This window comes from Leopardus geoffroyi, chromosome B1 (genome assembly GCF_018350155.1).
Source record: "Leopardus geoffroyi isolate Oge1 chromosome B1, O.geoffroyi_Oge1_pat1.0, whole genome shotgun sequence".
Taxonomy (NCBI): Eukaryota; Metazoa; Chordata; class Mammalia; order Carnivora; family Felidae; genus Leopardus; species Leopardus geoffroyi.
The window spans coordinates 142054378-142082267 of record NC_059327.1 but is presented as its reverse complement, the minus strand read 5'-3'; the positions used below and the strand labels follow the sequence as shown (position 1 = coordinate 142082267).

Sequence of the window (27890 nt, the reverse complement as noted above, 5' to 3'; positions counted from 1 at the left end):
CATGACACGGTAACTTGAAAAATTTTCAATTTTCTACATAGAAAATATGAATTATTTTAAGAACAATAAATATTATGAGAAATGTGTGACTACCAAAAAACACACCAATCATATATGTCTCCAAAAATTCTCCCCATGATAAGTCAACATGAAGATCTCATTCTATAGAGAGCACAGTATATCTTCAGCATATATAACTTCCAAGGATCATCTGGGGAGTTGTTCAGGAACACTTCACTGTGAATGAAAGCAGTTATCCACAAGGAACTTACAATCTAATTGTAATTGATAGAAAAGGGACGGGCAGATGGAAAAACTAGTATAAAATGCTACTTTTTTAATATAACATTCTGATGTAACTAGTACTAAACCATATGACCACTAGTGTAATATAAACAGCAAGATGCTAATAGTGGTGTACAAAAAAACAGGTACCTGGTTAAATCATCTGTATCTCTACTTACATTTCTTTCTTAAGAGTAGTGCCTTACACATAGTGAGAGCTCAAGAGTTATTTTGACTACCCTGAATCTATGACCACAGCACCTTCCTTCCTGTCACTATAAATGAAGAGTCTATCTTCATACCAGAGGCCAACCCTCTTCATTTGTGCACTGGATTCCCTTCTCCTTTCTCTCTGCTACATTGTCAGTTTTCTTAGACACTTTCCTAAATCATTGTTGTCAGCTTACAAACTTGGTATAAAATCTCCCATCTTTTTTTTTTAAGTTTATTTATTTTGAGAGAGAGAGAAAACCCAAGTTGGGGAGAGACAGAGAGAGAGGAGAGAGAGAAAGGAGAGAGGAGCCACTTAGGTGCACCAGTAAGTAAAAAGTTCTTAGAAGATTTCAAGACTTTGCTGTTAGTTTTTTATCATAAAAAATCTTACAGATTTTAATTTGTCCTTAATTTTTTTTAGAATTTTTTTTAACTTTAATTTTTTTTTTATTTTTGAGAGAGAGAGAGAGAGAGAGAGAGACAAAGCATAAGTGGGGGAGGGGCAGAGAGAGAGGGAGACACAGGATCTGAAGCAGGCTCCAGGCTCTGAGTTGTCAGCACAGAGCCCGATGCGGGGCTCAAATTCACAAAGAGATCATGACCTGAGCCAAAGTTGGATGCTCAACTGACTGAGCCACCCACGTGCCCCTGTCCATAATGTTTTTAAAGTATGATAAGTATCATCCTTGCATATACTTATCTATTGGTTATTACTGTGCAACAATATTATCACAAATTTAATGGTTTAAAACAGCACACATTTTCTATCTCGTGGTTTCTGTCTGCTAGGAATGTGTGTACAGCTAAGCTGGGTCCTCTGTTTCTGTGTCTCATAAAGCTTCAAAGTATCAGGGCTGTGGTTTCATCTGAGACTTGACTGTGGAAGGATCTGCTTTTGGACTCATGTGGATTGTTGGCAGGATTCAGTTCCTTGCAGGTTGCTAGATTGAGGGCTTCCTTTTCTTGTCTTGTGGCCCTTTTCATACGTCTACTTACAACATTGCAGCTTGTTTCTTCAAAGCTAGTAAAGAAGAGAGTCTCCTGCAAGATGGGCATTACAGTTTTATGTAATATAATCAAGTACATATAAGCGTTCTGTCTCTTGGTTTAGAAGCAAGCTGCAGCACCCATCTACACTCAGGGGTGGAGATCATGAAAGGGCATAAACACCAGGAAATGGGCATCTTGGGGGCCACTCTAAAGTCTGTCTGCCACAACTTGTTTGCTATATCTTAATACCCAATGAATGTTTCTCTTATTGAGTAGTTTTTGTTACTTGTTTATATGTAGTGATAACTTTGGATTTTTAATTTTTCTAACCAGAGTCCATTGGCCGTGACATCCCCAAAATGCTTGAATTATTTAAAACTGGACATGAAATTAAGGTAGATGAAGAAAGGGAGAACTTTCTCAAGACCAAAATAGCAACAGTAAGTTACAATGGAAATTACTAAATAACCATTTTTTTTAATTGTTTAAAACGTGACTGTTAAGTGACAAGTCCTTCAAACTTGTTCTTAGCACTAGTATCAAGAATAGCATTAAATATACAGATGGATAATTTTTTATTCTATAGGTTGAACTTATAAATTTGAATAGTACTTGAGAATTCTTTCATGTGCCCTTCAATGGTAATTACTTGTACTTTGTCTTATTTGATTATTCTATATATGTATTTTTTGCTCTCTAACATTCTAAGCTTATTGAGAGTATAGTTAGATCTTATATATCCCTTGTGGGACATTGCATAATGCTGAGCCCATTGTAGGTATTTAATACTACTTTAATAGAATTGAGTAATTTGCTTTATTTTTATGAATTGTTTTCATTATCCCTGCTTGTGTTTTAAAAACTGTTTGCCTACTTATAGAAGATCCTGGAACTCAATTTCCAAAGCTGTTTTTAGGACGCTTTTTTTTTTTTTTTTGAAGGGAACATTCTGCAAGATTTCTTTTATTTTGAAATAATTAAGGATTCATGTGAAGTTTATTTAAAAAAAATTTATCATTTATTAATTTTGAGAGAGGGTGAGACAGAGCATGAGTGGGGGAGGGGCAGAGAGAAAGTGGGGACACAGAATCTGAAGCAGGCTCCAGGCTCCAAGCTATCAGCACAGAGCCTGACATGGGGCTCGAGCTCACGGACTATGAGATTATGACCTGAGCCGAAGTTGGACACTTAACTGACTGAGCCACCCAGGTGCCCCAAGGACATTGTTATAGATAATACCCAGTTTATAGGACTATGTTTTTAGATATGTAGTTATTTGTTCAAATCTTTTTTATTTTTAAGTTTATTTATTTTGAGAGAGAGAGAATGTGTGTGTGGGCTGAGGTGGGAGGTGGCAGGGGCAGAGAGAGAGAGAGAGGGAGAGAGAGAGAATCCCAAGCAGGCGATAGCATGGAGCCCGGTGCTCCATGAACTAACAAACCATGAGATTGTGACCTGAGCCAAAACCAAGAGTTGGACTCTCAACTGACTGAGCCACCCAGGTGCCCTGCTAGTATCTTATTTTATGCTAAAGAATCTCAATATTTTTTTTCCTGTTCAGTAACCATAGGAATAATGGTGATATTGATAGTAAAAATTTAAAAGTGCCTAGCAAGTGCCAGGCACTATTCTAAACACTCTTCATATATTCTTTCTTTTAATCTTCTATACTATGAGAGGAAAAATTATCATCCCCATTTTATAGATGAAGGCATGGAAGCCCCAAGAAGTCAAGTAAGTTTTCCAAGGTCTAGTGTGAGGCAGAATAGATATTTGAACACTGGCAGTCTTTTCAGTCCAGGCTTTTTATCCAGAATCATCTTGCCTCATGCCTGGAATTATTTGAATAGCTGTTATTCCTCTACTCATCCTGCTCTTAAGAGGAATTCTGTGTTAGGGGGTGCCTGGGTGGCTCAGATGGTTAAATGTTGGACTCTTGATTTTGGCTTAGGTGATGATCTTAGAGTTCATGAGATTGAGCCCCACACTGGGCTCTGCACTGGCAGTGTGGAGCCTGCTTGGGATTCTCTCTCTCCCCCTTTCTCTTTCTCTCTCTCTGCCCCTCCCCTGCTTGCTTGCTCTCTCATTCTCTCTCTCAAAATAAATAAATAAACTTAAAAAAAAAAAAAAAAGAGGAATTCTGCATTATAGCTAGTAATCTAAGCTAGTAGTCTAAGCTAATTGAGCTATGCCCACTATAGATCATCAGAAGTAGAGAAAAGGCACTCAACTTGTTTTATGGAAGGAGAACTTGCTTTAGAAAGAGTACAAAACAGGTTTAATCTCATCAGGGATTGGGAAACCCCTCATTGCCATTATTACCATCAAAGCCTAGTACCAGTTTGTATGGCATTGTGGTCTGCTAGAATCTGATGTTGCACTTTCTGTATTTCCAAAAAGCCCTTGTCAATGCTTCTTATTTGTTTGGGATGACAACATCGTAATGTAAAAAACAAAAAATGCCAATTTTACGAGGATTTTCTAGAGCTGTAGAGACTTAGGTTTGAATACCTGTCTTACTACTTACAGGATAGCAGACTTTAAACAAGTTTCTTAATGTTGTTGTGTCTGGATTTCCTGACCTATAGAATTTGTGTAGCAATGTTTATTTTACAATGTGGTTTTGAAGATTAAATAAAAACTTGAAATGGTAGCAGTAATTATTTTTCCTGTATTGGTTGGACTTTTGGAAACTATAGGACATCTATAAGATTATTTCTTTCCATCTGGATCCGTTCTTTTTCTTAAGTAAGGTTTTCAGTATATTCAGTAGTTAATATTTTATATAGATCCTGACTCAGTGTATAAGAAACCTTGGCATTCATTCTTCTCAACAAATGCCATAGTGATTAAGTGATTACATGAGCTCCAGCTCAGACTACTTGTATCATTTAGAGATAGAATGCTTTTTCTTAATGAAAAAGAAATTAATTTCTGTGTTTAAAAAGAATTTTTTTGGATACTACATGAATGTTATAGTAGGAGATTAAGAGAGTGGGTTTTAAATTCATACTGTCTGGAATCAGAATCCTAATTCCAGATTAGAATCATGTTACCTTGCTCTCTGAGCCTCAGTTTTCCCCCATTCTCCATTTCTCCTAAATGCAAAAAGAAGTTAATAATAACATGTACTTTCTAAAATAGGAAGGGATAGATGAAATAATGACATAATAACTATAAAGCAGACTTCTGCTTTTGGCCAACATAGAGTAACAGGGACCTGATTTACTCTTTCACCTAAGACAATCACCATTACCTTAATACCAAAACCAGGCAAAGAAAATAACAGTCTAATATCATTCATAAACATAGATATCAAAATTATAAACTAAATTTTAGCCAGTAGGGCCTAGCAATATATAGAATGGATATCATGTCATCACCATGTAGGGTTTACCCTAAGAATGATAACATTCAATGTTTAACTTGATGATCAGTCATTAAAATTCACTGTATTAACAAACTGTAAATCAAAAGTCATCTGATCATCTCAGTAGATACAGAGAAAGCATTTGACAGAATCCAACATTCATTCCTGATTAAAAAGTCTCAGCAAACTAGGAAGAGAAGTTAATGTCCTCAACCTGATAAAGGGCATCTATGAAAATACAACAGCTGACATTATACTTAGTGGTGAAAAACTGAATACTCTCCTCCTAAGATCAGGAACAAGACAAGGATATCCACTGTCACTACTTCAGTTCAGCATTGACCTAAGGATTCTAGGCAGTGCAATCAGGCAAAAAAAGAGGCTTCCTCATTAGAAAGGAAAAAGTAAATTAGTTATTATTTGCAGATAATATGATCTAGCTACTAAAACAAATAAGTAGGTTAAGAAAGGTTATAGAATACAAATACACAAAAATCAATTTTGCTTCTACATAACAGTAACAATTTAAAAGAAATTAAAATTCAGGCTACCTGGGTAGCTCAGTCGGTTAAGCGACCGGCTTCGGCTCAGGTCATGATCTCACAGTTTGTGGGTTTGAGCCCCGTGTCAGGCTGTGTGCTGACAGCTTGGAACCTGGAGCCTGCTTCGGATTCCGTGTCTCCCTTTCTTTCTGCCCCTTCCCAGCTTGCTCTCTCTCTCTCTCTCTCTCTTTCTCAAAAATAAATAAACATTAAAAATTTTTTTTTAAAAATTAAAATTCAAAATAATACAGTTTATACTAATACCAAAAACTAGGAAATACTTAGGGATAAATCTGACAAAAGATGTGAAAGATCCATATACTGCAAGTTTCAAAACATAGTTGAGGGAAATTAAAGGAGATCTAATAAATGATGAGGTATACCATGTTTATGGATCAGTAAATCCAATATTGTTAAGATATCAGGTCCCCAAAGTAATGTATGGATTCAGCACATTCTCCATTAAAATTCTATTTAGACTTTTTTTTTTTTTTTGTAGAAACTGGCAAGTTGATTTAAATGCATATGGAAATACAAAGGATCTAGAAAAGTCAAAACAACTTTGACAAAGAACAAAGTTAGCGTTCTACCTGATTTCAAGATTTATAAAGCTATAGTATTTAAGATAGTGTGATATTGACGTCAAAAAACACAAAATGATAATGGGATAGACCAGAGTGCCAAGAAACCCAAAACAACATACATATGGACACCTGATTTAAAACAAGTTGCAAAGCCATTTTTAATGGAGAAACATTAGTCTTTTCAAGAAATGGTACCAGAACAATTGTGTATCTGTATACAGTAAAATGAATTTTGACCCATAACTTTGTTCCATGTATAATTAACTCAGAATGTATCAAAGACTTAAATGTAAAGCCTAAAACCATAAAATTTCTGGAAGAAAAAGTTGAGTTAGGGATTTTTTTTTTTTTTTAGATGTGACATGAAAAGCATGATCCATAAAAGAAATTGATAAATCGCACTGTATAAAAATTAAGTGTTTGCTCTTGAAAAGACACTGTTAAGAGAATTCAAAGATAAATCACACACCAGGATAAAATATTTACAAATCATATAACTGATAAATCCACAATTTATAAAGAGTTCTCAAAGCTCAATAATAAAACAATCCAGTTTTAAAAATCAATAAAAAAGGGTACCTGGGTGGCTCAGTAAGTTAAGCGTCCAACTCTTTGATTTCTGTTCAGGTCCGGATCTCACGGTTGTAGGATTGAGCCTCGTGTAGCGCTCTCAGTGTGGAGTCTGCTTGGGATTCTCTCTCTACCTCTCTGTCTGCTCCGCCCTCGCTTGTACTATCTCTCAAATAAATACATAAACGTTTAGAAAAATAAAAATCAGCAAAAATTTGAACATACCTCATCAGGGTGTGACAAACACATGGCAAACAGATGACAAACAAACTAAAAGATGCTCCACATTATTAGTTGTTATAGAAATACAAATTAAAACCACAATGAGGTATCACTATACATCTACTGGAATGATTAAAATTAAAAAGACTGACCATGGCAAGTATTGGTAAGGGTATGGAGAGATTGGAACACTATACTGCTGTGGCAGTGTAAAGTGATATAACCTCTTTGGCAAACAGTTTGGCAGCTTGGCAGTTTAAGAAGTTTAACATCCACCTGCTAGATGATCCACTTTTAGATATTTACCCAGGACAAATGAAAACATATGTGCATACAAAGACTTTTTTTTTTTTTAATGTTTATTTAGTTTTGAGAGAGCGACAGACCATGAGCAGGGGAGGGGCAGAGAGGGAGAGGGAGACACAGAATCTGAACCAGGCTCCAGGCTCCAGGCTCCGAGCTGTCAGCACAGAGCCCCATACAAGGTTCGAACCCATGAACTGTGAGATCATGACTTGAGCCAAAGCTCAACTGACTAAGCCACCCAGGCACCCCCATACAAAGGCTTTTGAACAAATGCTTATAACAGATTTATTTGTAATAGCTAAAAACTGGAAACATTCTACATGTCCCTCAATAGGTGAATGTATAAACAATAGAATAGAATATTCTTTAGCAAAAAACACATGATTGATACATACTTTAACATGGATGAATTTAGAAAAGATGATACTGAGTGAAAGAAGCCAGACAAAAGGAGTACACACTGTATGATTCTATTTATGTAAGATCCTCGCAAATGTGAATTTGTGTAGTGACAGAAAGCAGACCAGTAGTTTCTCTGGGCATAGGTAAATGGGGAAGGATGGGAAGGCGGGATTACAAAGGACCACAAGGAATTTGGGGGATGATTGACATGTTTGTTATCCTGACTGGTGATGTGTTCATGAGTATATACATATGTCAAAACTTAATTAATTGACACTTTAAGAGTGTGCAACATATCCTGAGGAATACTGTTTAGCAATAAAAAGGAATGAATTATGGATACATGCTCTGATGTGGATGAATCACAAAAACATGCTTGGTGAAAGAAATCAGACATAGAAACCACATACTATGTGATACCATTTATATGAAAAGATGAAAAGTAGATGAGGGGTTGCCTTGGGCAGGGGCAGGAGCAGTAAGTATAGGCATTAACAGTAATGTGCATGAGGGTGATATTGGGATGATGAAGATGTTTTAAAACTGATTTATGGTGATTGTTGCACAACTTGATGAGCTTACTAAAAAGTCATTGGAAACATAAATTAGAAAATGGTGAATAATATGATATGCAAAATACAACTCAATCAAGTTAATAAGTTAATAATGAGTATGTCAGGTATACCTCATTATAGTTACTTAAAAAGGAATAGAAATGTGTTTACAATTGTATGTAATATAACTATCATATGAATTTTATTTATTATCAGAGATAAAAAGATTTTAAGCAAAGTAATGTATCTTCCTTAAAAGTTTGAGATTTCCATGAGTGATGTTGGAAATATAGTTGGAAATATTGAAGATGTGAAGGTTTTTGTTCGTTTTTGCCCCCTGTGTGATATGAGGACTAGATTCAGATGCAGTATGCAGATGAAAGAGCACAGACAGCATCACATGCCTATTAGGGTTCCTCATTGTGGTATCTAGAAGGAAGGAAGGTGTCTAGAGCAGAGGTCGTCAACAAGCTATAGCCCATGGGACAAATACAGTTGTGGATTGTTTTTGTACAGCCTGTGATTAAGAATGCTCTTTACAACTTCAAGGCGTTGTAAAAAATAAAACAAAAAATTTGCTACAGAGATTGTATGTGGCCCACAAGGCCTGACATATTTAAATTCTGGATCTTTAGAGAAAGAGATTTGCTGACCCTTGATCTAGAAAGGTGTTTTTGGAAGAGTGACATGTATTAATTTTGTGTTTCTATTTGCCTGTATAGGAGAGATTATCTTACATTAGTTAAATCATTTTGATATCCCTTGTTACAATTCTCAAAGGGTCTATACTGCCACATTGCTTTAAGATCCAGTTCTAGTATTGATGGAACATGAAATTGATCTTGATTAGTTTAAGCTGGTTTTCCTTCTGTATTAATGTGATAAGTATAATCAATTGAATGATCTTTCTTAGTTATCTGACATGAAGATTAGTATCTTGGGTATTAGAACTCAACACTAATGCCTTTGTATATCAAAACTGCAAATGCTCTTCTAGCCAGCCAATATCTAACACTTGTCAGCAATGTTACTTACAGGTAAATTAGTTTCTTTCCTAATCTTTCCTACCATTTGTACCTATAATTTACATATTCATGAAATTGGTTGTGACTGCGTGCTATCAGATCATGTGCTCCTATCAATGAAAATGCCTTTTAAATGATATGTTGAACATCATGCAAACACAACAGGTCATCACTGGAATATTTAATTTTTCAGTCAGTTATATTACTGTCATGTAGTCACCTTTTCTCATAGTGTTGGTTGGGGTAAAAGTAGGCTGCTAAGTGATCAAATTCAAGAGAAAGATTTTAAAGCATAAAACTAAAAGTAAAGATTCACAGGGGAGAAAAAGCACATTTCTTTAACTGAGCCCTAAGTTTTAAAAATCATGGTTCTTTTCATGAAAAAGAAATGAAACTAATGTAGAGTCTTTAAAATGTTGAGACATAATTATATACCTGGCTAGTGTATATATTCTAAATAGTAGTAGTTTGATTGCAGGTACTAATTAGATCATTTTTAAGGGATTTGTATGTGTTTATAATATAGAAAAACAGTATATAATAGTCATAATTCTGCTGCCTGGACTCTGTCAACTCTGTTGACAGTTAATAATTTTCAAATTAATATATACACTTGGTTAAATTTAATCAGTTTACAAAAAGGAAACACTAAAGCCCCTCTCCCTGCAATGTTTTCTTCTAGAACTTTTATTAATAGTTTTTTGTTGGGGCACCTGTCTGGCTCAATTGGAAGAGCATGCAATTCTTGATCTCGGGGTCATGAGTTTGAGCCCTATGTTGGGTGTGGAGATTACTAAAAATAAATAAACTTTAAAAGAATAGCTTTTTGTCATTCTAGAAATGTTAAAGCATAGCATAAACACCCTTAGAAAAATTTACTTACATACAAGGTATTATGCCACACACACTGTTCCATACCTTTCTTTTCCACTTAAAATAGCATGGATATCTTCAAAGATGCAAAGAGATCTGCTATGTTTTTTTTTTAATGGTTGTGTAGAGTTGTATTCCCTGGTGTGCATGTACAAGAATCAGTTTGCTATCAATGGACATTTAGATCATGTCCAATTTTTTGCTATTACAAATTAATACTTTAATGACATTCTTACAAATATATATTGCTGGTTTTTGCCAAGTATACCCATAAGATAAATTTCTAGAAATAGAATGTATATTCAAAAATTTATTGTAAGGATTGCTAAATTACCCTCTAAAGTGTTTACACTAATCTGTAATTCATCAAATGGTGTGTTATGGTGCCTCACGCACCAGCATTAGATATTATCAAATGTAATCATTTTATCAGTTTGTTAGGTGATACATTACTGGTGTGTGTGTGAGTCTGTGTGTACTTTTAACAGCTTAAAAATTCCAAGGTAAACATTACCATTGTTTTCTTCTTGGGTTCCAGTCTTCTGTTCTACTTGTTAAGATTCTGAGTTTCCTCATGTACCTCCCCTCCCCATTCTTGCTCCTTTTTTCTCACTTTTCTAGGCCTGCCCTGATTCTCCACCACTCTCTTTTTTTGTGTGTGGGCTCCTATGACTCCCTTTGCTGTGGACCCTGTCTGACTCACCTCTACCATGACTTGCTAGTGCCTACTAAATGAAATTGACAAGACCTATGGTCATTAAAGGTTGACTGCTTGTGAAATTGAAGCATTTACAAACACTGAGATTGCCTGGCATTTGCTAATTACTGAAAATAAGGTCTTTTCTATCCAGTGTTTGGGACTGATTTTTCTGACCCATAAAGAACTAGAGATTTTCACTGCTTCGTACATAAAAAAAAATCCTCAGTTATCGATTTTTCTTAAACTGTATCTCTGAATAGGAAAAATTAGTTCATTTACAACCTAATTTAAAAAATAAAAAAAATAAAAACAAGAAACAACCAATTTAATGTATAAATTTTATTTAACAAATATTAAGTACTGACTCTGTGTCAGACACAATCTGATACAAAAAAAGAATAAGACCTTTTTTCTTAAGAAAGATACCTAGTAGTGAGATAAGTATGGAAATAAATTATAGGAAAGTGTGATAAGTGTAAAAATAAAAATATGTATAAAATGTGAAGAAGTTGCATTAAAAAAAAAGAGCAGTGATTTATGTAATCATAGCAGCAAGTAGGTCAAGGATGGCTTCTATGAGGAGTTTGAAAATATATACCAGGTAAATTAAGGATCGTTTTTCATAATAATACACAAAATGACAAGTGGACTGCTATACATCTCTATTGGTTCAGCTGTTTTAAGGGACCAAATAACAGTGACTTAATCACTGTAGAAACTTACTTTTCTCCCAGGTTTGAGCTAGTTGGTGGGTAGCTTAGTGTTGTTCTGTCCCAGAGTCATCCAGGGGTCAAGGTTCTTTCCCTTTCCGCACCCTACCCCCACCCCCCGCCCTTGTTGTTGTTGTTGCTGTTGCTGTTTTCCCATCTCCCAGCATTTTTTATTCTGTGTGGTTGAATCTTGCCAATAACATGTGTAGCCTGTGTGAAGGAGGCAAGAAGGAGGTGGAGAGAAAGCATCTTTCTTTCAAGCATGTGAACCACTGACCTCATCAGTTCTGCCCGCATACCGTGCTTCAGAACTAATTCACATGGCTTTAGCCGAAGGTCTGTGCTAGCTGAGTGGCCATGTGCCCAGAAAAAACTTTATTTAAAAAAAGACTGGCTGGATTTGGGAAACAATTAAGGTTTTGGTGCAGCCAAGGAGGAGCCAAGAAACCTTAAAGAATAAGAAAGTGAAAGGAATTTTTGTTCATTTTGTTTGTTGCTGTATCCCCAGTAAATCATAGGTGCTCAATAAGTAATTGTTGAATGAGTGAATGTACAAATGTATGAATAACAAAAGCTGCTGCCAATTGAAGATCAGTTGGAAATAATTAAAAGCCATTTTAAATGTATAGATAGTGAATCAGTGTCTTCTATTATAAAAATTTGACTGATTTAGACCTAACTTTTCAAACAATCTTAATGGAGTAATATTGAAAGTCAAAAGTATAATTTGTTGAATTTCTCAGAATGAGAGTCAGAGTTAAGAATCCTGTCCTCTATTTATATGAATGCTTAGCCTAGTGTATATTTTGACATTACACAACAAAATTAAACTGTGTCCAGATATTAAAGCATAAACCTGCCAGAATAAAGACTTTGAAGTACTTTTCACAGGGTGCCTATTAGTATTTTATAACATACCACAAATCCATTTTATGTTAGCTGTGAGGCTTTCAGAACATGCCTTATTTTTTTCTCACTGATAGATTTCTTGTGTGATTTAACATACTTGGCCTCTAGCCTACTTTTTCAGAACACTCCTAAGTGTAATTATAGGATAGCTGCCTTGTTGATATGCTCTCTTATTATTTTCCTTTATTTCTTATTTTCCCTTATTTTAAGGTAGAAATTATTTCTAATTTTCTATTAATATTGGATTTTCCATCTTACAGAGATACATAGAGTACTTTTATATTTATCAAATACTAAAATGTTCTCTGTCTCCTTTCACTTTGGTTAATGTTGACTGTCTCACATATTTCAGAAACAAGCATGATAATGTAGTGCTGAGAACGGTGCAGATCAAGGGACAGAACTTTTCATTAGGAAGAAATTACTAGAGCTATAAAATATGGCACATTAAGACTTGTAGTAGAAAGCATTTATCCAGAAGAGAGGACATGTACTATAGTTTAAAGGAAAATTTATAGTTGCTTACCTGGTGTATTTAACCTATCATACTATTTAATATCATAATGAATTATATGCCTCTCATGGCCTATTATACATACTCCTAAAAGAGCCTATAAAATCAGACCCGTGTTTCTGTATATGTTTTCAAATAGCAACTAAGCTAACTTTTATGTCTGAGTCCAGTTTATTAGTATCTTACATATGTAAAAGTACTTATTATAGTTTTCATAGGTTTTAGGCTTTGATTTTCAAATGAATTCTAGTTGAAAAATCTTTTGTAATTAACAGAGTTGGATCAAGTTTAAGGATAAAGACATAGATTTGCATTGTAATGAGCACTGGACCTTTTAAAGGGTGCAATGTGCTATGAATCTACTTAGTTTCAGATTAATTTGTTTTTGTAGTTTTGGCTTCTTTATTAAGTGTTTTGCTGTCAGCACAGCAACTTGTCAGAATTTTCCATACCTTATAAAATGTGTTTGACCTTCAAAAGAATGGTTAGTGAGGGCCTACTATATATTTTCAGTTAACTTTTTCTAACTTTTCAAAGGAATTATTTTCTAGTATACAGGTACATAAGGTGAGGATTTAAAATTTTTTTTTAATTTTAGAGAGAATGCAAGCATGCTAGTGGGGAAGAGGGGCAAAGGAGAGAGAGTGAGAGAGAGAATCCCAAGCAGGCTTCATGAAGCTCAGTGTGGAGCCCGACGCAGGGCTGGATCCCATGACCCAGGATCATGACCTGAGCTGAAATCAAGTGTCAGATGCTTAATTGACTAAGCCACCCAAGCACCCCTAAAGTGAGGATTTTTTAAATTTTTTTTTTCAACGTTTATTTATTTTTGGGACAGAGAGAGACAGAGCAGGAACCGGGGAGGGGCAGAGAGAGAGAGACACAGAATCGGAAACAGGCTCCAGGCTCTAAGCCATCAGCCCAGAGCCTGACGCGGGGCTCGAACTCACAGACCGCGAGATCGTGACCTGGCTGAAGTCGGACGCTTAACCGACTGCGCCACCCAGGCGCCCCTAAAGTGAGGATTTTTAAAAAAATGTTTATATATTTATTTTGAGAGAGAGAGCATGAGCTGGGGAGTGGCAGAGATAGGGAGAGAGAGAATCCCAAGCAAGCCCCATGCTGTCAGCACAGAGCCCAGCACAGGGTTCAATCTTGTTAACAGTGAAAACATGACCTCAGCCGAAATCAAGAGTCATATACCTCACCGACTGAGCTACCCAGTCACCCCTAAAGTGAGGATTTTTAAAATGACTTTTCAGGGGGGTCTGGGCGGCTCAGTAGGTTGAGCATCCAACTTAGGCTCAGGTCGTGATCTTGCCTTTCCTGAGTTGGAGCCCTGCGTTGGGCTCTGTACTGATAGCTCAGAGCCTGGAACCTGCTTCGGATTATGTGTTTCCCTCTCTCTTTGCCCCTTCCCTGCTCACGCTCTGTGTCTCTCTCTCTGTCTTTCATAAATAAATAAATGTTAAAATAAAGTGATTTTTCATTATAATATTTTATGAAAAACCATAAAATCAGGAATCTTGATGTTTTATCTTCATTTTATCGGAGAACACTGCAGGCTCCTTGGGTTCATAGCACTTTAGAAAAGAAAATCTGAAAGGCAATTAAACCATATTCATTACATTTCTGGTAAGAAAGTAAAGAAATTAAATACCACACATTTTCTTGGAATTTATTGCTTTATAAATTCTTACTTCTAGTTAAGCTCTTATTTGTAAATACCCCCAATGTCTGCATATTTTTCTTCAGTTTTTTATTTTGAAAAATTTTAAATGAATGGAAAAGTTGAAAGAATAGTACCATGAACACCTACATACTATATTCTCATCACCTAAATTCACCACTTTTGTTGCATTTGCTTAGAAAAAGTAGTAAAAGTAGTTTGCTTAGTGAACGTAGTAGATATCCTTTTTATTTTCTGAAACACATAAAATTAAGTTGCAGACATTGTAACACTTCACCCCTAAATATTTTCTCATGCAGAACCGTAGAACATTCTCCTATGTGTATATGCTTTCCAAAGTAATTTTTTTAAATTTTATTTTAATGTTTATTTAGTTTTTTGAGAGAGAGACAGAGGGAGAGAGACAGAGTGCAAGGAGAGGGTCAGAGGGAGAGGGAGACACAGAATCCAAAGCAGGCTCCAGGCTCTGAGCTGTCAGCACAGAGTCCGACGGGGGCCTCAAACCCACAAACTGTGAGATCATGACCTGAGCTGAAGTCGGATGCTTAACTGACTAAGCCACCCCGGTGCCCCCAAAGTAGTTTTATTTTTTAATATGCCTTTTAGAATTTATTTATTGGTACTTTTTCTATTTATAATTTATTGATTTGTTGTTTTTCTTTATCCTGTTATCCTGAGATTTTTGCTCTTGTTGGTTTTTTTAATTTGCTAAATTTTGTATGAGATTTGAGTTTTTATTTTTTTTAATGAAAGAGTTTAAATATGAATCTGCCTCTCTATATGTTTTTATATTTAGGTTTTTTTTGTCATTTTTAAAATAATGTGTCATGGTACTTTTTAAACTTATTTGGCAGAATATTTTAAAATTTGGAAAATTTTTTAGCTTGTTTAACTTTTTGTTGTACTCTAGTTTGACTGCCTTCTTGTTGAAGAATGCACCCTTTGTAGTTTCTACTTTTAAAAATTTCTTGAGTCTTTCATTGTGGCCTGTGGTATAACATTAATAGTCTGTTTTCAAGTATACCAATGACACTTGAAAATAGCATGTATTATGAGCCTTCCAGGTAAAGATAGTGGATTGAACACTACAGTGATAACTGATTAGAAAATGCCAAATGTAAGTCAGCAATGGAGAAAGCCAAAAAATTAGTACAGTCTAAATTTCAGAATCTTTAAAAAGGCTCAGGATCTGGCTTTAGATACTTCTGGAACCAGGTATTAGTGGCATGTCTGGGAATGGGGCAAGAGACCTCTGAAATAAGGGAGATTCGTTGAAAACTGTTGAAGATTCTTACATACTTCATGACACTGGGTGACTGCCCTTTCCCATGCTGGCATATGGTTGGAAAGATTAAAAGAGAGAGTTTCTAACCTGGGGGAGATCAGGAGTTAAAATTGAAAATGGAGATAAGTGAATCTATGTATACCGAATGCTGAGAAATTCTTCCCCCCATCCCCTGCCCTCTTCTCCCTTGACTTGGCTTTCAGAACTCTGGCAGGAGGAGATTAGATGAGTCTTGGTTCAATAATAACAACAACAACAACAACAATAATAGTAATAATAATAATAGCAGTAGTGGTAGTACTGTTTAGCAGTCAGATTTATTTTCAGGTTCCCCTTTCCCTTCTTTCTTCCATACCCTCTCTTTTTTATTTATTTTTTTTCTTTTAATAGCTCTTTGAAGTTTTTCTTTTTTATTTTCTTCTTCCCTCTCTTTATTTTTGCTTTTCTTACCTCATTTCTACTCTTCCCTCTCTCTGGCTATCCACCTACATGTTGGGAAGATGAAAATATAATTAAATTTATGGGAAAATTAGTATGAATTAGTGGGAAATGAATACCACAGAATAGTTTCTCAGTGACATGTGACTTAATTAACTTTGATTACATAAGGTATCTAATCAAAAGCTGTCTGGTAGATGTTGCCCAAGTTAATAATGCTATATCTTTAATTATTTATTTAAAAACAATTTTTAATATAAAAGTTTGTTCTATAAAGATGTTTAAGTGTTTTTCTGTAATCTTATATTATTAAATTGTTACATTATAAATTTTTTAAAAACATATTTGACAGTCTCTGAATTATTACTAATTCCAAGTTAGTGGCATTAGTAAGTTTATTATGAAACACTGATTCCTCCTTTAAGTGAATGGAGTCCTACTTTTCCTATTTATTTTCTTATATCACAGGACAAGATCCCACTAGTATCAAGTAAAAAAAAATCAAGTAAAAAAAGGAGAGTATTCTAAAGCAACTATGTACTTTAAAAATATGTATGTCATTTCTTCTTTTTCTGTTTAGAAACTATTTCTATTCTTTTTAAAAAAAAATTTTTTTAATGTTATTTTTGAGAGAGAGAGAGAGTACAAGTGGGAGAGGGGCAGAGAGAGAAGGAGACTCCAGCAGACTCCAGAAGAGACTCCAGAATCCAAAGCAGGCTCCAGGCTCTGAGCTTTCAGCACAGAGCCCGATTCAGGGCTTGAACTCATGAACTGTGAGATCATGACCTGAGTTGAAGTCCAAGGTTTAACCAACTGAGCCACCCAGGCACCCCTCTATTCTTTTAATTAATATATACTTAGAACATAAAACCTTGAATAATTTGCAATGAGGAAGACTTCTAAAAACTTCTCTGAATATGATCGAAAATTTGAAGAATATCTTTAAAATATACATTATGTCATAGACCAGCTTTGACATGCACAGTTATCATAACATTAGAGAAAAACAGCTGTAGGGGCACCCCTGGGTGGCTCAGTCAGTTAAGTGTCTGACTTCAGCTCAGGTCGTGCATGATCTCACGGCTTGAATTCAAGGCCTGCTTCAGGCTCTGTGCTGACAGTTCAGAGCCTGGAGCCTGCTTCAGATTCTCTGTCTCCCGTTCTCTTTGTCCCTCCCCAGCTCGCACTCTGTCTTTCTATGTCTCTCAAAAATAAGTAAACATTCAAAAAATAAATAAATAAATACAAACAGCTGTAGCCCTTTTACAATCACATAAATAACCAGATTATGAAGACTTGTAAATGTTAATGGTATTGGCAGATAAAACCTATACTCATTTTCTAAAAGGAAAAAAACAGGGCAAGACAGCTCAGATTTACATTTATACTGTATCATGCCAAGACCTGATTTAACTGGTGTTTCTTGTTCAGATTTCAAAAATACTTGGATCTTTGACACACTTAATATAAAGGCAATGACTTTGATGTGCTTTTCTCTCCTTTTTAAGGTTGTGGACATGGTTCATTCATAGGCATGTATCACTATGCTTTGCTTATGTAATAGTGAATTGTTTTGTGGCAAGAATATTATTAATGTGGCAGCTGATAAAAGCTGAAGTATATTATAACAAAAATAAACAAGTTCAGGGCAAGGGAATGTAAACATAGTAAAATCTTATGTTGAAATCAGAGCCTCCAGTTTTAGCAAACATGTTACAACAGGAAAAGTGAATATGCTGAAGTTCAGTTGAACAGCAAGGTGTGGATAACATAGTACCTGGAAATTGAAGGGTTATTTTACAGCAGTGAGGCCTATAAGTTGAGAAAGTGGCAAGCTAGGAATATTGCTTAAAGCAGTTAGATACAAGCAACAGTTGGATAAAATGTGGTAGGCCATTGGTTCATAGCTCAGTGCTACTTCCCCTCTCCTTTTACTCCATTCCTTCCAGTTGATAATTAACTTCTCTTTTGTTGCATTATTGGTGGTATACTACAGCATGCTGTGTCATAGATAAGGGAATTAAAAAGAGAAGAAAATATAGAACGTAAAGTCAAATTCTGTGCTTGTTCATATTAAAAGTGAAAGAAGTCGGGTTCGGGGTGGGGGGGGGTGCCTGGGTGGCTCAGTCAGTTAAGTGCCGACTTCAGCTCAGGTCATGATCTCGAGGTTCATGGGTTCAAGCCCTGCATCGGGCTCTGTGCTGACAGCTCAGAGCCTGGAGCCTGCTTTGGATTCTGTGTCTCCCTCTCTCTCTGCTCCTTCCCCACTCGTGCTCTGTTTCTGTCTCTCAAAAATAAATAAACATTAAAAAAAAAAAAAAGTGAAGGAAGTAGATTGGCAATAGATCTTAGATATCCAAGCGTATGGGGCTAAAAAAGAGGAAAGAGAAACTATTTATCCAGAACCCAATATGTGCCAGCATTCTGCTTGATCCCTTATTGTGAGAGCTATGCATATTTAAGTGGGATGAATAATCCTTATAGTATTTTTTACATTATATCTTCTAAATGGATATTTATCAGTGTTCTTCCCAGTAGGAGTATTAAATCAAAAATTGCTTATTATCACTTCTAGTTTTCTTACCTATATACTGTTATGAAATTAGATAATTTCCTAGAACTTTTGGGAATTGAAAGTGTGAGTTTCACCTTTTTCCAGATATAAATTGTAGCATAAGAAAAACCATAACATTTGAGAGAAATAGCTAACTTTTCTTTTTAATTCATTGTATTAACGCAATAATGTAGTGATCACTGATTAATAGAATAACATGCTGAAAAATATTTGTGTGATAACGTGTAAAAGGGGAGTAAACCAACTTGCTTCCCTTTGTTTGTTAATTCATTTTTTAATAAGTAGTTGTCAGTATATTGCATAAACAGCTTTCTTTTGTTAACTTTATTTCATTAAAAAAATTTTTTTTAATGTTTATTTATTTTTGAGACCGAGGGAGACAGAGCACAAACAGGGGAGGGACAGAGAGAGAGGAAGGCACAGAATCCGAAGCAGACTCAAGGCTCTGAGCTATCAGCACAGAGCCTGACAGGGGTCCCGAACTTGCAAACGACGAGATCATGACCTGAGCTGAAGTTGGACACTTAACTGACTGAGCCACCCAGGTGCTCCTGTTAACTCTATTTCAAAAGCCAGTGATAAGTTTGATAGCTTTTACTGAATTCTGTTTTTATTCAAATGTTGGGAGAAGAAATTGAATAGATCTGAAAGATAATTCCTTGTGAGTTTCATTAGTGTTACTTTCAAACAAATAACATTCACTAATATAGTATTTGCAGTAAATAATAAAACACCAATAAGACCCTATTGTGAATTATCAAATATATTAAATAGAAACATAAAGAGGACCTGGCTGGCTCAGTTGGTAGAGCCTCTGACTCTTGATTCCAGGGTCATGAATTCACCTCCCCCATTGGGTGTGGAGCCTCGTTTAAAAAAAAAAGAAAGAAAGAAGGACAAAATTAAGCATTTTCTAAGTAGCTTTATTATAAGCAATGATGAAAGTTGCTTTTGCCTGAGAGCACCCTCCTTCCCCCATTTAGATTTTGGCAAAGATAAGGAATTTGTTAAAGTGATGTAAAGCATAACTCATATCACAACTTGTCTTTGCATGAATTTGTATATATTTGGAGACAAATAATGTATTCTTTTTTTTTTTTTTTTAATTTTTTTTTTCAACATTTATTTATTTTTTGGGACAGAGAGAGACAGAGCATGGATGGGGGAGGGGCAGAGAGAGAGGGAGAAACAGAATCAGAAACAGGCTCCAGGCTCTGAGCCATCAGCCCAGAGCCCGACGCGGGGCTCGAACTCACAGACCGCGAGATCGTGACCTGGCTTAAGTCGGACGCTTAACCGACTGCGCCACCCAGGCGCCCCAAAATACTGTATTCTAATACAGGAGTTGGCAAACAGTGGCTCTTTGGTCTGTTTTTGTACTACTTGTGAGCTTAGAATGGTCTTTTAAAAAAGGGGTGTCAAAAAAAAGGAATATGCAGCAAAAATCATATGTGGCCTTAAAAGCCTAAAATATTTGCCATCTGGTTCTTTGCAGAAAAAGTTTGCCAACCCTAAAATATAAATACATAATACATAAGCCTGAAGTTGTGGTTCCAGGTGAGATGATGTAATCACATGACAACCTGTCTCGCACTGAATGCAACTATCATAAAACCTGGACAGAATGCATGGAGTAGCTATTTGAAGACTCTGAAAAGTAAATAGTAGCAGGTGTATTAGGGAAGACTAGAATTTGAAGTACCACCACTCACTACTGGTGGTGAGTTTGCCATGTTTCTCTTGTGTTGTCACATGACCTGTTCTCAACATAGTTTGAAACTGAGAAGTGGACATTGGTGCAGACAGAGCTTCGGGAGAAGCCCTTTACCTCAGGCTTGAGAAATAGAGATAATGCATCCTAATGAGGACAGTTGGTGCCGCAGAGGATACAGGTACCTAAAATTTGAGACAGGGGAACCTTCCTTTCTGACTGGAGGATCTGAGGTCACAAGAGGATAGGGCACACTGTCTTTGCTTTTTTTCTCTTTCTGTTCTGTCAGTTGGCTCCCAATGCAGGAACAGTTACAGAGAATAAGTAGCAAAATGGGGTAAATAAAGCCCCACCTTTCTGGGCAGGATTCCAAAAGGAGAGCCTCAGGGAACCAGAAAGTACTGGGAAGATCAACCTGGGAAAGGGACCTGATGAAAATTGTTTCTGAACTACTGGAGATGAAATTAATAGAGATGACAGAGGATATAACTTGAAAATAGATCATAGGAATTATCCAATCTGAGAAACAAAGACAAAAGATTGGAAAAAAAGATAAAGCCTTAGAGTCCTGGAGGCCAGTAACAAAGATCTAACTTTCATATTATTGGTGTCCCAAAAAGAAGGAAGTGTCATGCAGAAAATTACTTAAATAATGATATAATTATGGACAAACTCTCACATTTCTCTGGTAGAAGTACAAAGTGGTATAGCCACTCTGTGAAACAGTTTGGTAGTATCTTATAAAGCTAAACATATATTGTATAGCCCACAAATTTTCTGGGGTTTTATCCCATAGAGTTGAAGCATTTAAAGTAAAATCAAAACTTAAGTTCACACAAATATCTGAACACATGTTTATAGGAACTGTTATTGATAATCATCAAAAGCTGGGAAAAACTCAGTTGTCCTTCTATATGTGAATGGATTAAAAAAAACCTGTCTGGTACATCGTACAGTGGACTACTACTCAGTGATAAAAAGGGTGTGAGCTGTTGATGGAACCACCTAAATGAATCCCAGAAGGTTACATTCTATAACCCAAGTGAAAGTAGTCTCAAAAGATTATATATACTGACACCAAAAGCACAGGCGACAAAAGAGATAAATTGGACTTCATCAAAATTTAAAAGTTTTGTACATCTAAGGACAATATCAGAGTGAAAAGGCAGCCAAATGAATAGCAGAAAATATCTGCAAATCATATATATATGGTAAGAGACTTGTATCTAGAATACACGAAGAAGTCTTATACAGTAGTCCCCCCTTATCCGTGGTTTATCTTTCCACAGTTTCAGTTCCCCATGGTCAACTGCAGTCTAGAGGCAGATGGTCCCTTGATGCACTGTCAGGAGGTCACTGACAGCCTAACACTGTATCACAACACCTGTGTCACTCACCTCACTTCACCTTATCATGTAGGCATTTTACCATCCCCTATCATCACCAGGGTGAGCATAGTACAATAACATGTTTTGAGAGAAACCACATTCACGTAACTTTTATTACAGAATATTGTTATAATTGTTCCATTTTATTATTGTTCATCTCTTAACTGTGCTTAATTTGTAAGTTAAACTTTATCACAGATATGAATGTATAGGAAAAACATAATTTAGAGGTTTGGTATTATCTTCAGTTTGAGGCATTCACTGGGGGTCTTGTTTCCCATGGATAAAGGGGGGCCACTGTAACTCAGTAATAAAATGATAAATAATTCAAAAAGTGAGCAAACGATCTGAATACACATTTTTCCAAATAAGATATACAAATGGCTAATAAAGACATGAAAAGATGCTCGGCATCATTAACCAACAGGAAAATGCAAATTAAAACCAAAGTGAGATACTACTTCACACCTATTGGGATAGCTGTTATCAAAAAAACCCCAGAAATAAGTGTTGGCAAGGATACAGAGAAATCGGGACCCTTGAGCATTGCTGGTAGGGATATAAAATGGTGCAGTTGCCATGGAAAATGACATGACAGTTCCTCAAAAAATTAAACATAGAATTACAGTAGATCCGTAGATTCTACTTATATATACCCAAAAGAATTGAAAGCAGGAACTCAGATGTATGTAGAGCCATGTTCATAAGAGCATTATTCAAATAGCCAAAAAGTGGAAGCAACCCAAGTGTCCATGACAGACAAATGGATAAACAAAACATATATTCAGGCACACTTTAGAGATTTTGCATGTTCAGTTCCAGAACCACCACAATAAAGTGGAATATTGCAATCAAGTGAATCAAATGCATTTTTTGGTTTCTCACTGCATATGAAAGTTATTTTTATACTATACGTGGTCTGTTAAGGTGTGAAACAGCATTATGTCTAAAAGAACAATTAAAAAATAGTTCATTGCTAAAAAATCCTAACCATCATCTGAGCTTTCAGCGAGTTGTAATCTTTTTGTTGATATCAAGACATTCTACTTTGATGCTGATGGGTGCTGACTGATCAGGGCAGTGATTGCCAAAGGTTGAGATGGCTGTGGCAGTTTCTTAAAACAAGTCAATAATGCAGTTTCCTGCATTGATTGACTCCATAACAAATATAATAATGAAAAAGTTTGAACTATTGTGAGAATTACCAGAATATGACTGAGGCATGAATTGAGTAAATGCTGTTGGAAAAATGGTGCCAATTAACTTGTTCGACATAGGGTTGCCACAAACTTTCAAAATGTAGTGTCTGTAAAGTACAATAAAGTGAAGCTTAAGAAAATGAGGTATGTCTGTATGTACCATGGAATGTTATTCAGTCTTAAGAAGGAAGGAAATTTGACACATGCTATGTGTAACATGTATGAACCTTGAAGACATTATGCTAAGTGAAGTAAACCAGTTGACAAAGGATACTCTATGATCCCACTTATTTGAGGTACCAAGAGCCATCCTGTTCATAGAGACAGACAGTAGAACGGTGATTCACTTGATTGCAGTATTCCACTTTATTGTGGTGGTTCTGGAACTGAACATGCAAAGTCTCTAAAGTGTGCCAGGGGATGGGGAAAGGGAGAATGGGGAAAATAGTGTTTAATGGGTGCACAGTTTTAATTTTTTGAGAGAAAGAGAGCGTGAGTGGGAGAGGGGCAGAGGGAGAGAGAGAATCTCAAGCAGGCCCCACGCCTAATGTGGACCCCGCTGCGGGGCTTGATCTCACGACTGTCAGATTATGACCTGAACTAAAATCAAGAGTTAGCTGCTCAACTGACTGAGCCACACAGGCGCCCCTTATTCATGTATGTATGTATGTATCTATGTATGTATCTATGTATGTATGTATTTATTTAAAATCCAAGTTAGTTAGCATATAGTGCAACAATGATTTCAGGAGTAGATTCCTTAATGCCCCTTTCCCATTTAGCCCATCCCCCCTCCCACAACCCCTCCAGTAACCCTCTGTTTGTTCTCCATATTTAAGGGTCTCTTATGTTTTTGTCCCCCTCCCTGTTTTTATATTATTTTTGCTTCCTTTCCCTTATGTTCATCTGTTTTGCATCTTAAAGTCATATGAGTGAAGTCATGATTTTTGTCTTTCTCTGACTGACTAATTTCATTTAGCATAATACCCTCTAGTTGCATCCACGTAGTTGCAGATGGCAATATTTCATTCTTTTTGATTGCCGAGTAATACTCCATTGTGTGTGTGTATATACATATACATATATATATATACATATACATATACATATATACATATATATATACATATATACATATACATATACATATATATATATATATATATATATATATATATATATATATATACCACATCTTCTTTATCCATTCATCCATCGACAGGTGCCCTACTTTTAGACAAGAAAGATGGAAAAAGTTCTGGAGGTAGATGGTGGTGAGAGTTGCATAAAAATGAGAATGTACTTAATACCACTGAACTGTATACTTCAAAATAATTACAGTGGTAAATTTTTTGTATTTTCAGCACAGTTTTTAAAAAATTACAGAGGAAAGAAAAGAGGAAAGGTTACATACTGTTATTTATTTGTATGACATTTTTGAGAAGACAAAACTATATAGTGACATATCAGGGTTTGCGAGGGTAGCAGTAGCTAAGAGATCACATCAGGAAGTTTTTCTGTATCCTGTATTATGGTGGTTACTCAATTGTATGTGTGAGTTACAATGTGTGCAACTGTACACCTAAAAAAGACCAATTTAACTCCTTTTTAATCTTGACATGTCTTTCATATTTATAGAAGTAGTATGTATAAATTTATAACTATTGAAGTCTGAATTTAGTGGGATACAAACATGGAATAGTTTCCTCCATTTTCTTATTGTGCCATGGGTATGATTTCCTTTCTGTGTTCCCTTCCCTGGAACATTAGATATAGATCTCATAGTTTCCAGTGACTGTCAGTAATTACAAGTGCAGTCTGATGCAGTTCAGAACTCTAATCTCCCATGCAAAGATTTCCCTTGCTCAGTTTGGAACCAGGTTTTTATTGTTCATGTGATCTGATGTGAGGAGGGCTTATGAAGTCTTCACTCACAAAACCTCCCACTCTAGACCTTAGAGTTCTGCAATGACTTGATTCACTTCTGAGATACTTTGCCCCAATCTGTTTCTCAGGCCTGACTACCCTAGGGTATTAAGGCAGGAAAGGCACATGCCTCTGCTTATCTGCCTGAATTTGTTGCCCCCACTCGATTATTGCTGCTTCTGTGGCCAGCCCTTATTGGTTTGAGGTCTTTAATACCACATGTTCAGCCCACTAGTCTCCCCTTCTGACAGGTGCCCCCCCCATCTCCACAGAGTAGCTTCTTGGAGCCTTGCCTCCCTTCACTTGGCCTGCTTCTACTTAGGTAGGTGTTGATTATAATAGCACCTTTTTGGCGGCCTTAATTGTTGGTATCTTTCTTTAGAATATAGGGTATTAAATGCCTTTTTTTGCTTTCATATTTAGAACCTGATAATCAGTCCTGAAGAAACTTCCAGAAAAGCCCCATGCAACATCTTCTTCCAAACACATATCTAAGCTTACAACAGCTGTTAAAACAGTTGCTAAGCATTTTCCCTACTGTTACTTTAAATGGCAATGCAATTCTTAGCCTGACAAAACATTTTTTTTTGCTTCATCTGCATAGTAGATGGATACATAGTAGGATACCAAAAATCTCTCAGCACCCAACAAAGCTTTCTGTTAATCAAACAAAACAAAAATCTTTTTCATCGCACAAAAATTAATGGCTTTTTTTGCCCATTCACTTCCTCAAACATCCTTCAGTCTGTCTTCCACATCAGGGGTTTGCAAACTGGCCTGGGGACCATTTCTAGCTCTCCACGTGTCTTTGTAAGTAGCGTTTTGTTGGAACACAGGTGCAGTCATTAATTTGTGTATTGTCTATGGCTTCTTTCTTGCTAAAATAGCAGAATTGAGTAGTTGCAACACAGACTGTTTGGCCTGCAAAGCCCCAAATATTTACCATCTGACCATTTATAGAGAAAGTTTGCCAACTGTTTTACGCATACTCTTCCTCTAGAATTCTTTGTAAGACATTGATCAGATATACCATTTGTCTGCTAAGAAACATTGTATAGCTTCTCACTGCTCACAGTTCTAAATAAAATCTTTATCTTTATATTCACATCTCTTTGTAGTCTCGAATCACTACATCAATTTCAAATTTAGCATTTCTTGCTATTTTCAGGGAGGCAGGCTAAAGTCTGGAGTTACCAATTGGCAGCTTACAAGCTGAATTAGGTCCCCAAACTTATTTTATTGGGCCTGGATAGTGGTTTTGTTTTGTTTTCTTGAATCAGCATTTAAAAACTAGATGATATCACAAAGAACTTCAGATTTCTGGTTCTTGACAAGTCAGGGATTCTGGTAACAGTGGACCCACAGCCCTCAGTGTAACAGTTTATTAGTGTCGAGTAGCTTACTATCTCCTCCATATGGAGTGTTGCTATCCACCTCTGCATAGCCTGTGTCACACAGGTGTCGTAGACATATGCACTCAAACCTAGGCCTCTTCAATCCTGCACATTACCTGGTCTGGCCACTGTAGGCATTTGTGTTTGAGTTTGCAACCCTAGGCCTAGATATAATGAGTCACTTAATGGTAACCTGTTCTACCTTGTTATCACATTAGCTCATGCTGCTCCTTCTGCCTGGAAGATCCTCATTGTTCCTCAAAACTTTTCATCTTTTAAGACTAACTTAATCTTTAAGCCCATGTATCACCTTCTTTGGGTAGCCTTCTCTGTCAAAGTCCATCACTTCTTCCTCTGTGCCCTTGTAGAACGTTGTTCATATAGTTAGAGTGTCACCTGTGATGTTGTATTTTAGTGACCAAATTCTAAGCTCCTTGAGGGCAAGTTTTGATTCTTACTCATCTTTCTGTTTCTAGCTTCCAGGATGATGATGGACAGAGTGGGGGCCAAGAAAGGGTTGCTGAATGATAGGGTGTAACCACCTAAAAGCTTGGAGGGTAGTAAAGGATTCATTTGGCAGAAAGAAAAATTCATATTTTTCCCACTTAAATGCATATTCTTTTCCATTAAGTATTTCACTTAGTTTCCTCTTTTTCAGCTCTTAGTTTATAACAAACTCCTTTTGTATTTTCCCAAAACTTATACTTCATCTTTCGTAAGAATTACCAACACTTAAAAACTGTGTCCATGGTCACAAGGTAGAGGAAATGGGGTTCAGATTTACATTTCTCTGCCTTTAGAGCTCATGAACATAGCTGCTGAGCCACTTCTTACCAGGGTGTGTGCACTTGGATAAGTTAACAAAGTTTTCCAAGTCTGTTTCTTTTCTTTTCTTAAAGTTTTTATTTATTTTGAGAGAGAGAGAGAGAGAGAGAGAGAGAGAATCACAAGCAGGCTGATAGCACAGACCTGACGTGGAACTCAGTCCCACCAACCACGAGATCATGACCTGAGCTTAAATCAAGAGTCAGACACTCCACTGACTGAGCCCCCCAGGAGCCCCCTAGGTCTCAGTTTCTAATGGTAAGAGAGCAATTGCAGTAGTTCCTATTTCAAAGGATTCTTAGGAGAAATGAATGAGAATGTTTAATGCTTAGAATAGAGCTTGGCTCAGAGAATTTACTCAATAAATAGAGCTGCTCAATCAATCAATTATTATTATTATTACTTTCCTTAATGTTGTATAGAGGACACACAGATTATCTTCCTTTCGTTGGTTTAGACTGTAAGGAGTCATGGTGATTAAGAGAATTGGCCCATCTGCAGAATCTTAGAACATTGCGTTTGGAAGAGATTTGGGAGGCCAGATGTTCTAACAAGTGCTTTCCAAAGGAGCAGTCCTCTTTACAGTTTCCACTTAGAGATGATCATACATTTAGAGGCTGTCAGAACATTTATAGTGACAGTAGTTGGCCACTTTAGGAGGATCATGTGATTGTTTAAAAATCATGTATA

The 27890-nt window shown here is 36.2% G+C and overlaps 1 protein-coding gene across 3 annotated transcripts in view; it reads left to right on the top strand.

Moving 5' to 3' along the window:
- Window positions 1–27890, top strand: part of MRPL1 (mitochondrial ribosomal protein L1) — a 97883-nt gene that overhangs the window by 53670 nt on the left and 16323 nt on the right. For all 3 annotated transcript variants that reach the window (XM_045473648.1, XM_045473649.1, XM_045473647.1), the window contains exon 7: window positions 1822–1928. In XM_045473648.1, the coding sequence (XP_045329604.1) occupies window positions 1822–1928 (107 nt within the window). The remainder of the gene's footprint in view (window positions 1–1821; window positions 1929–27890) is intronic.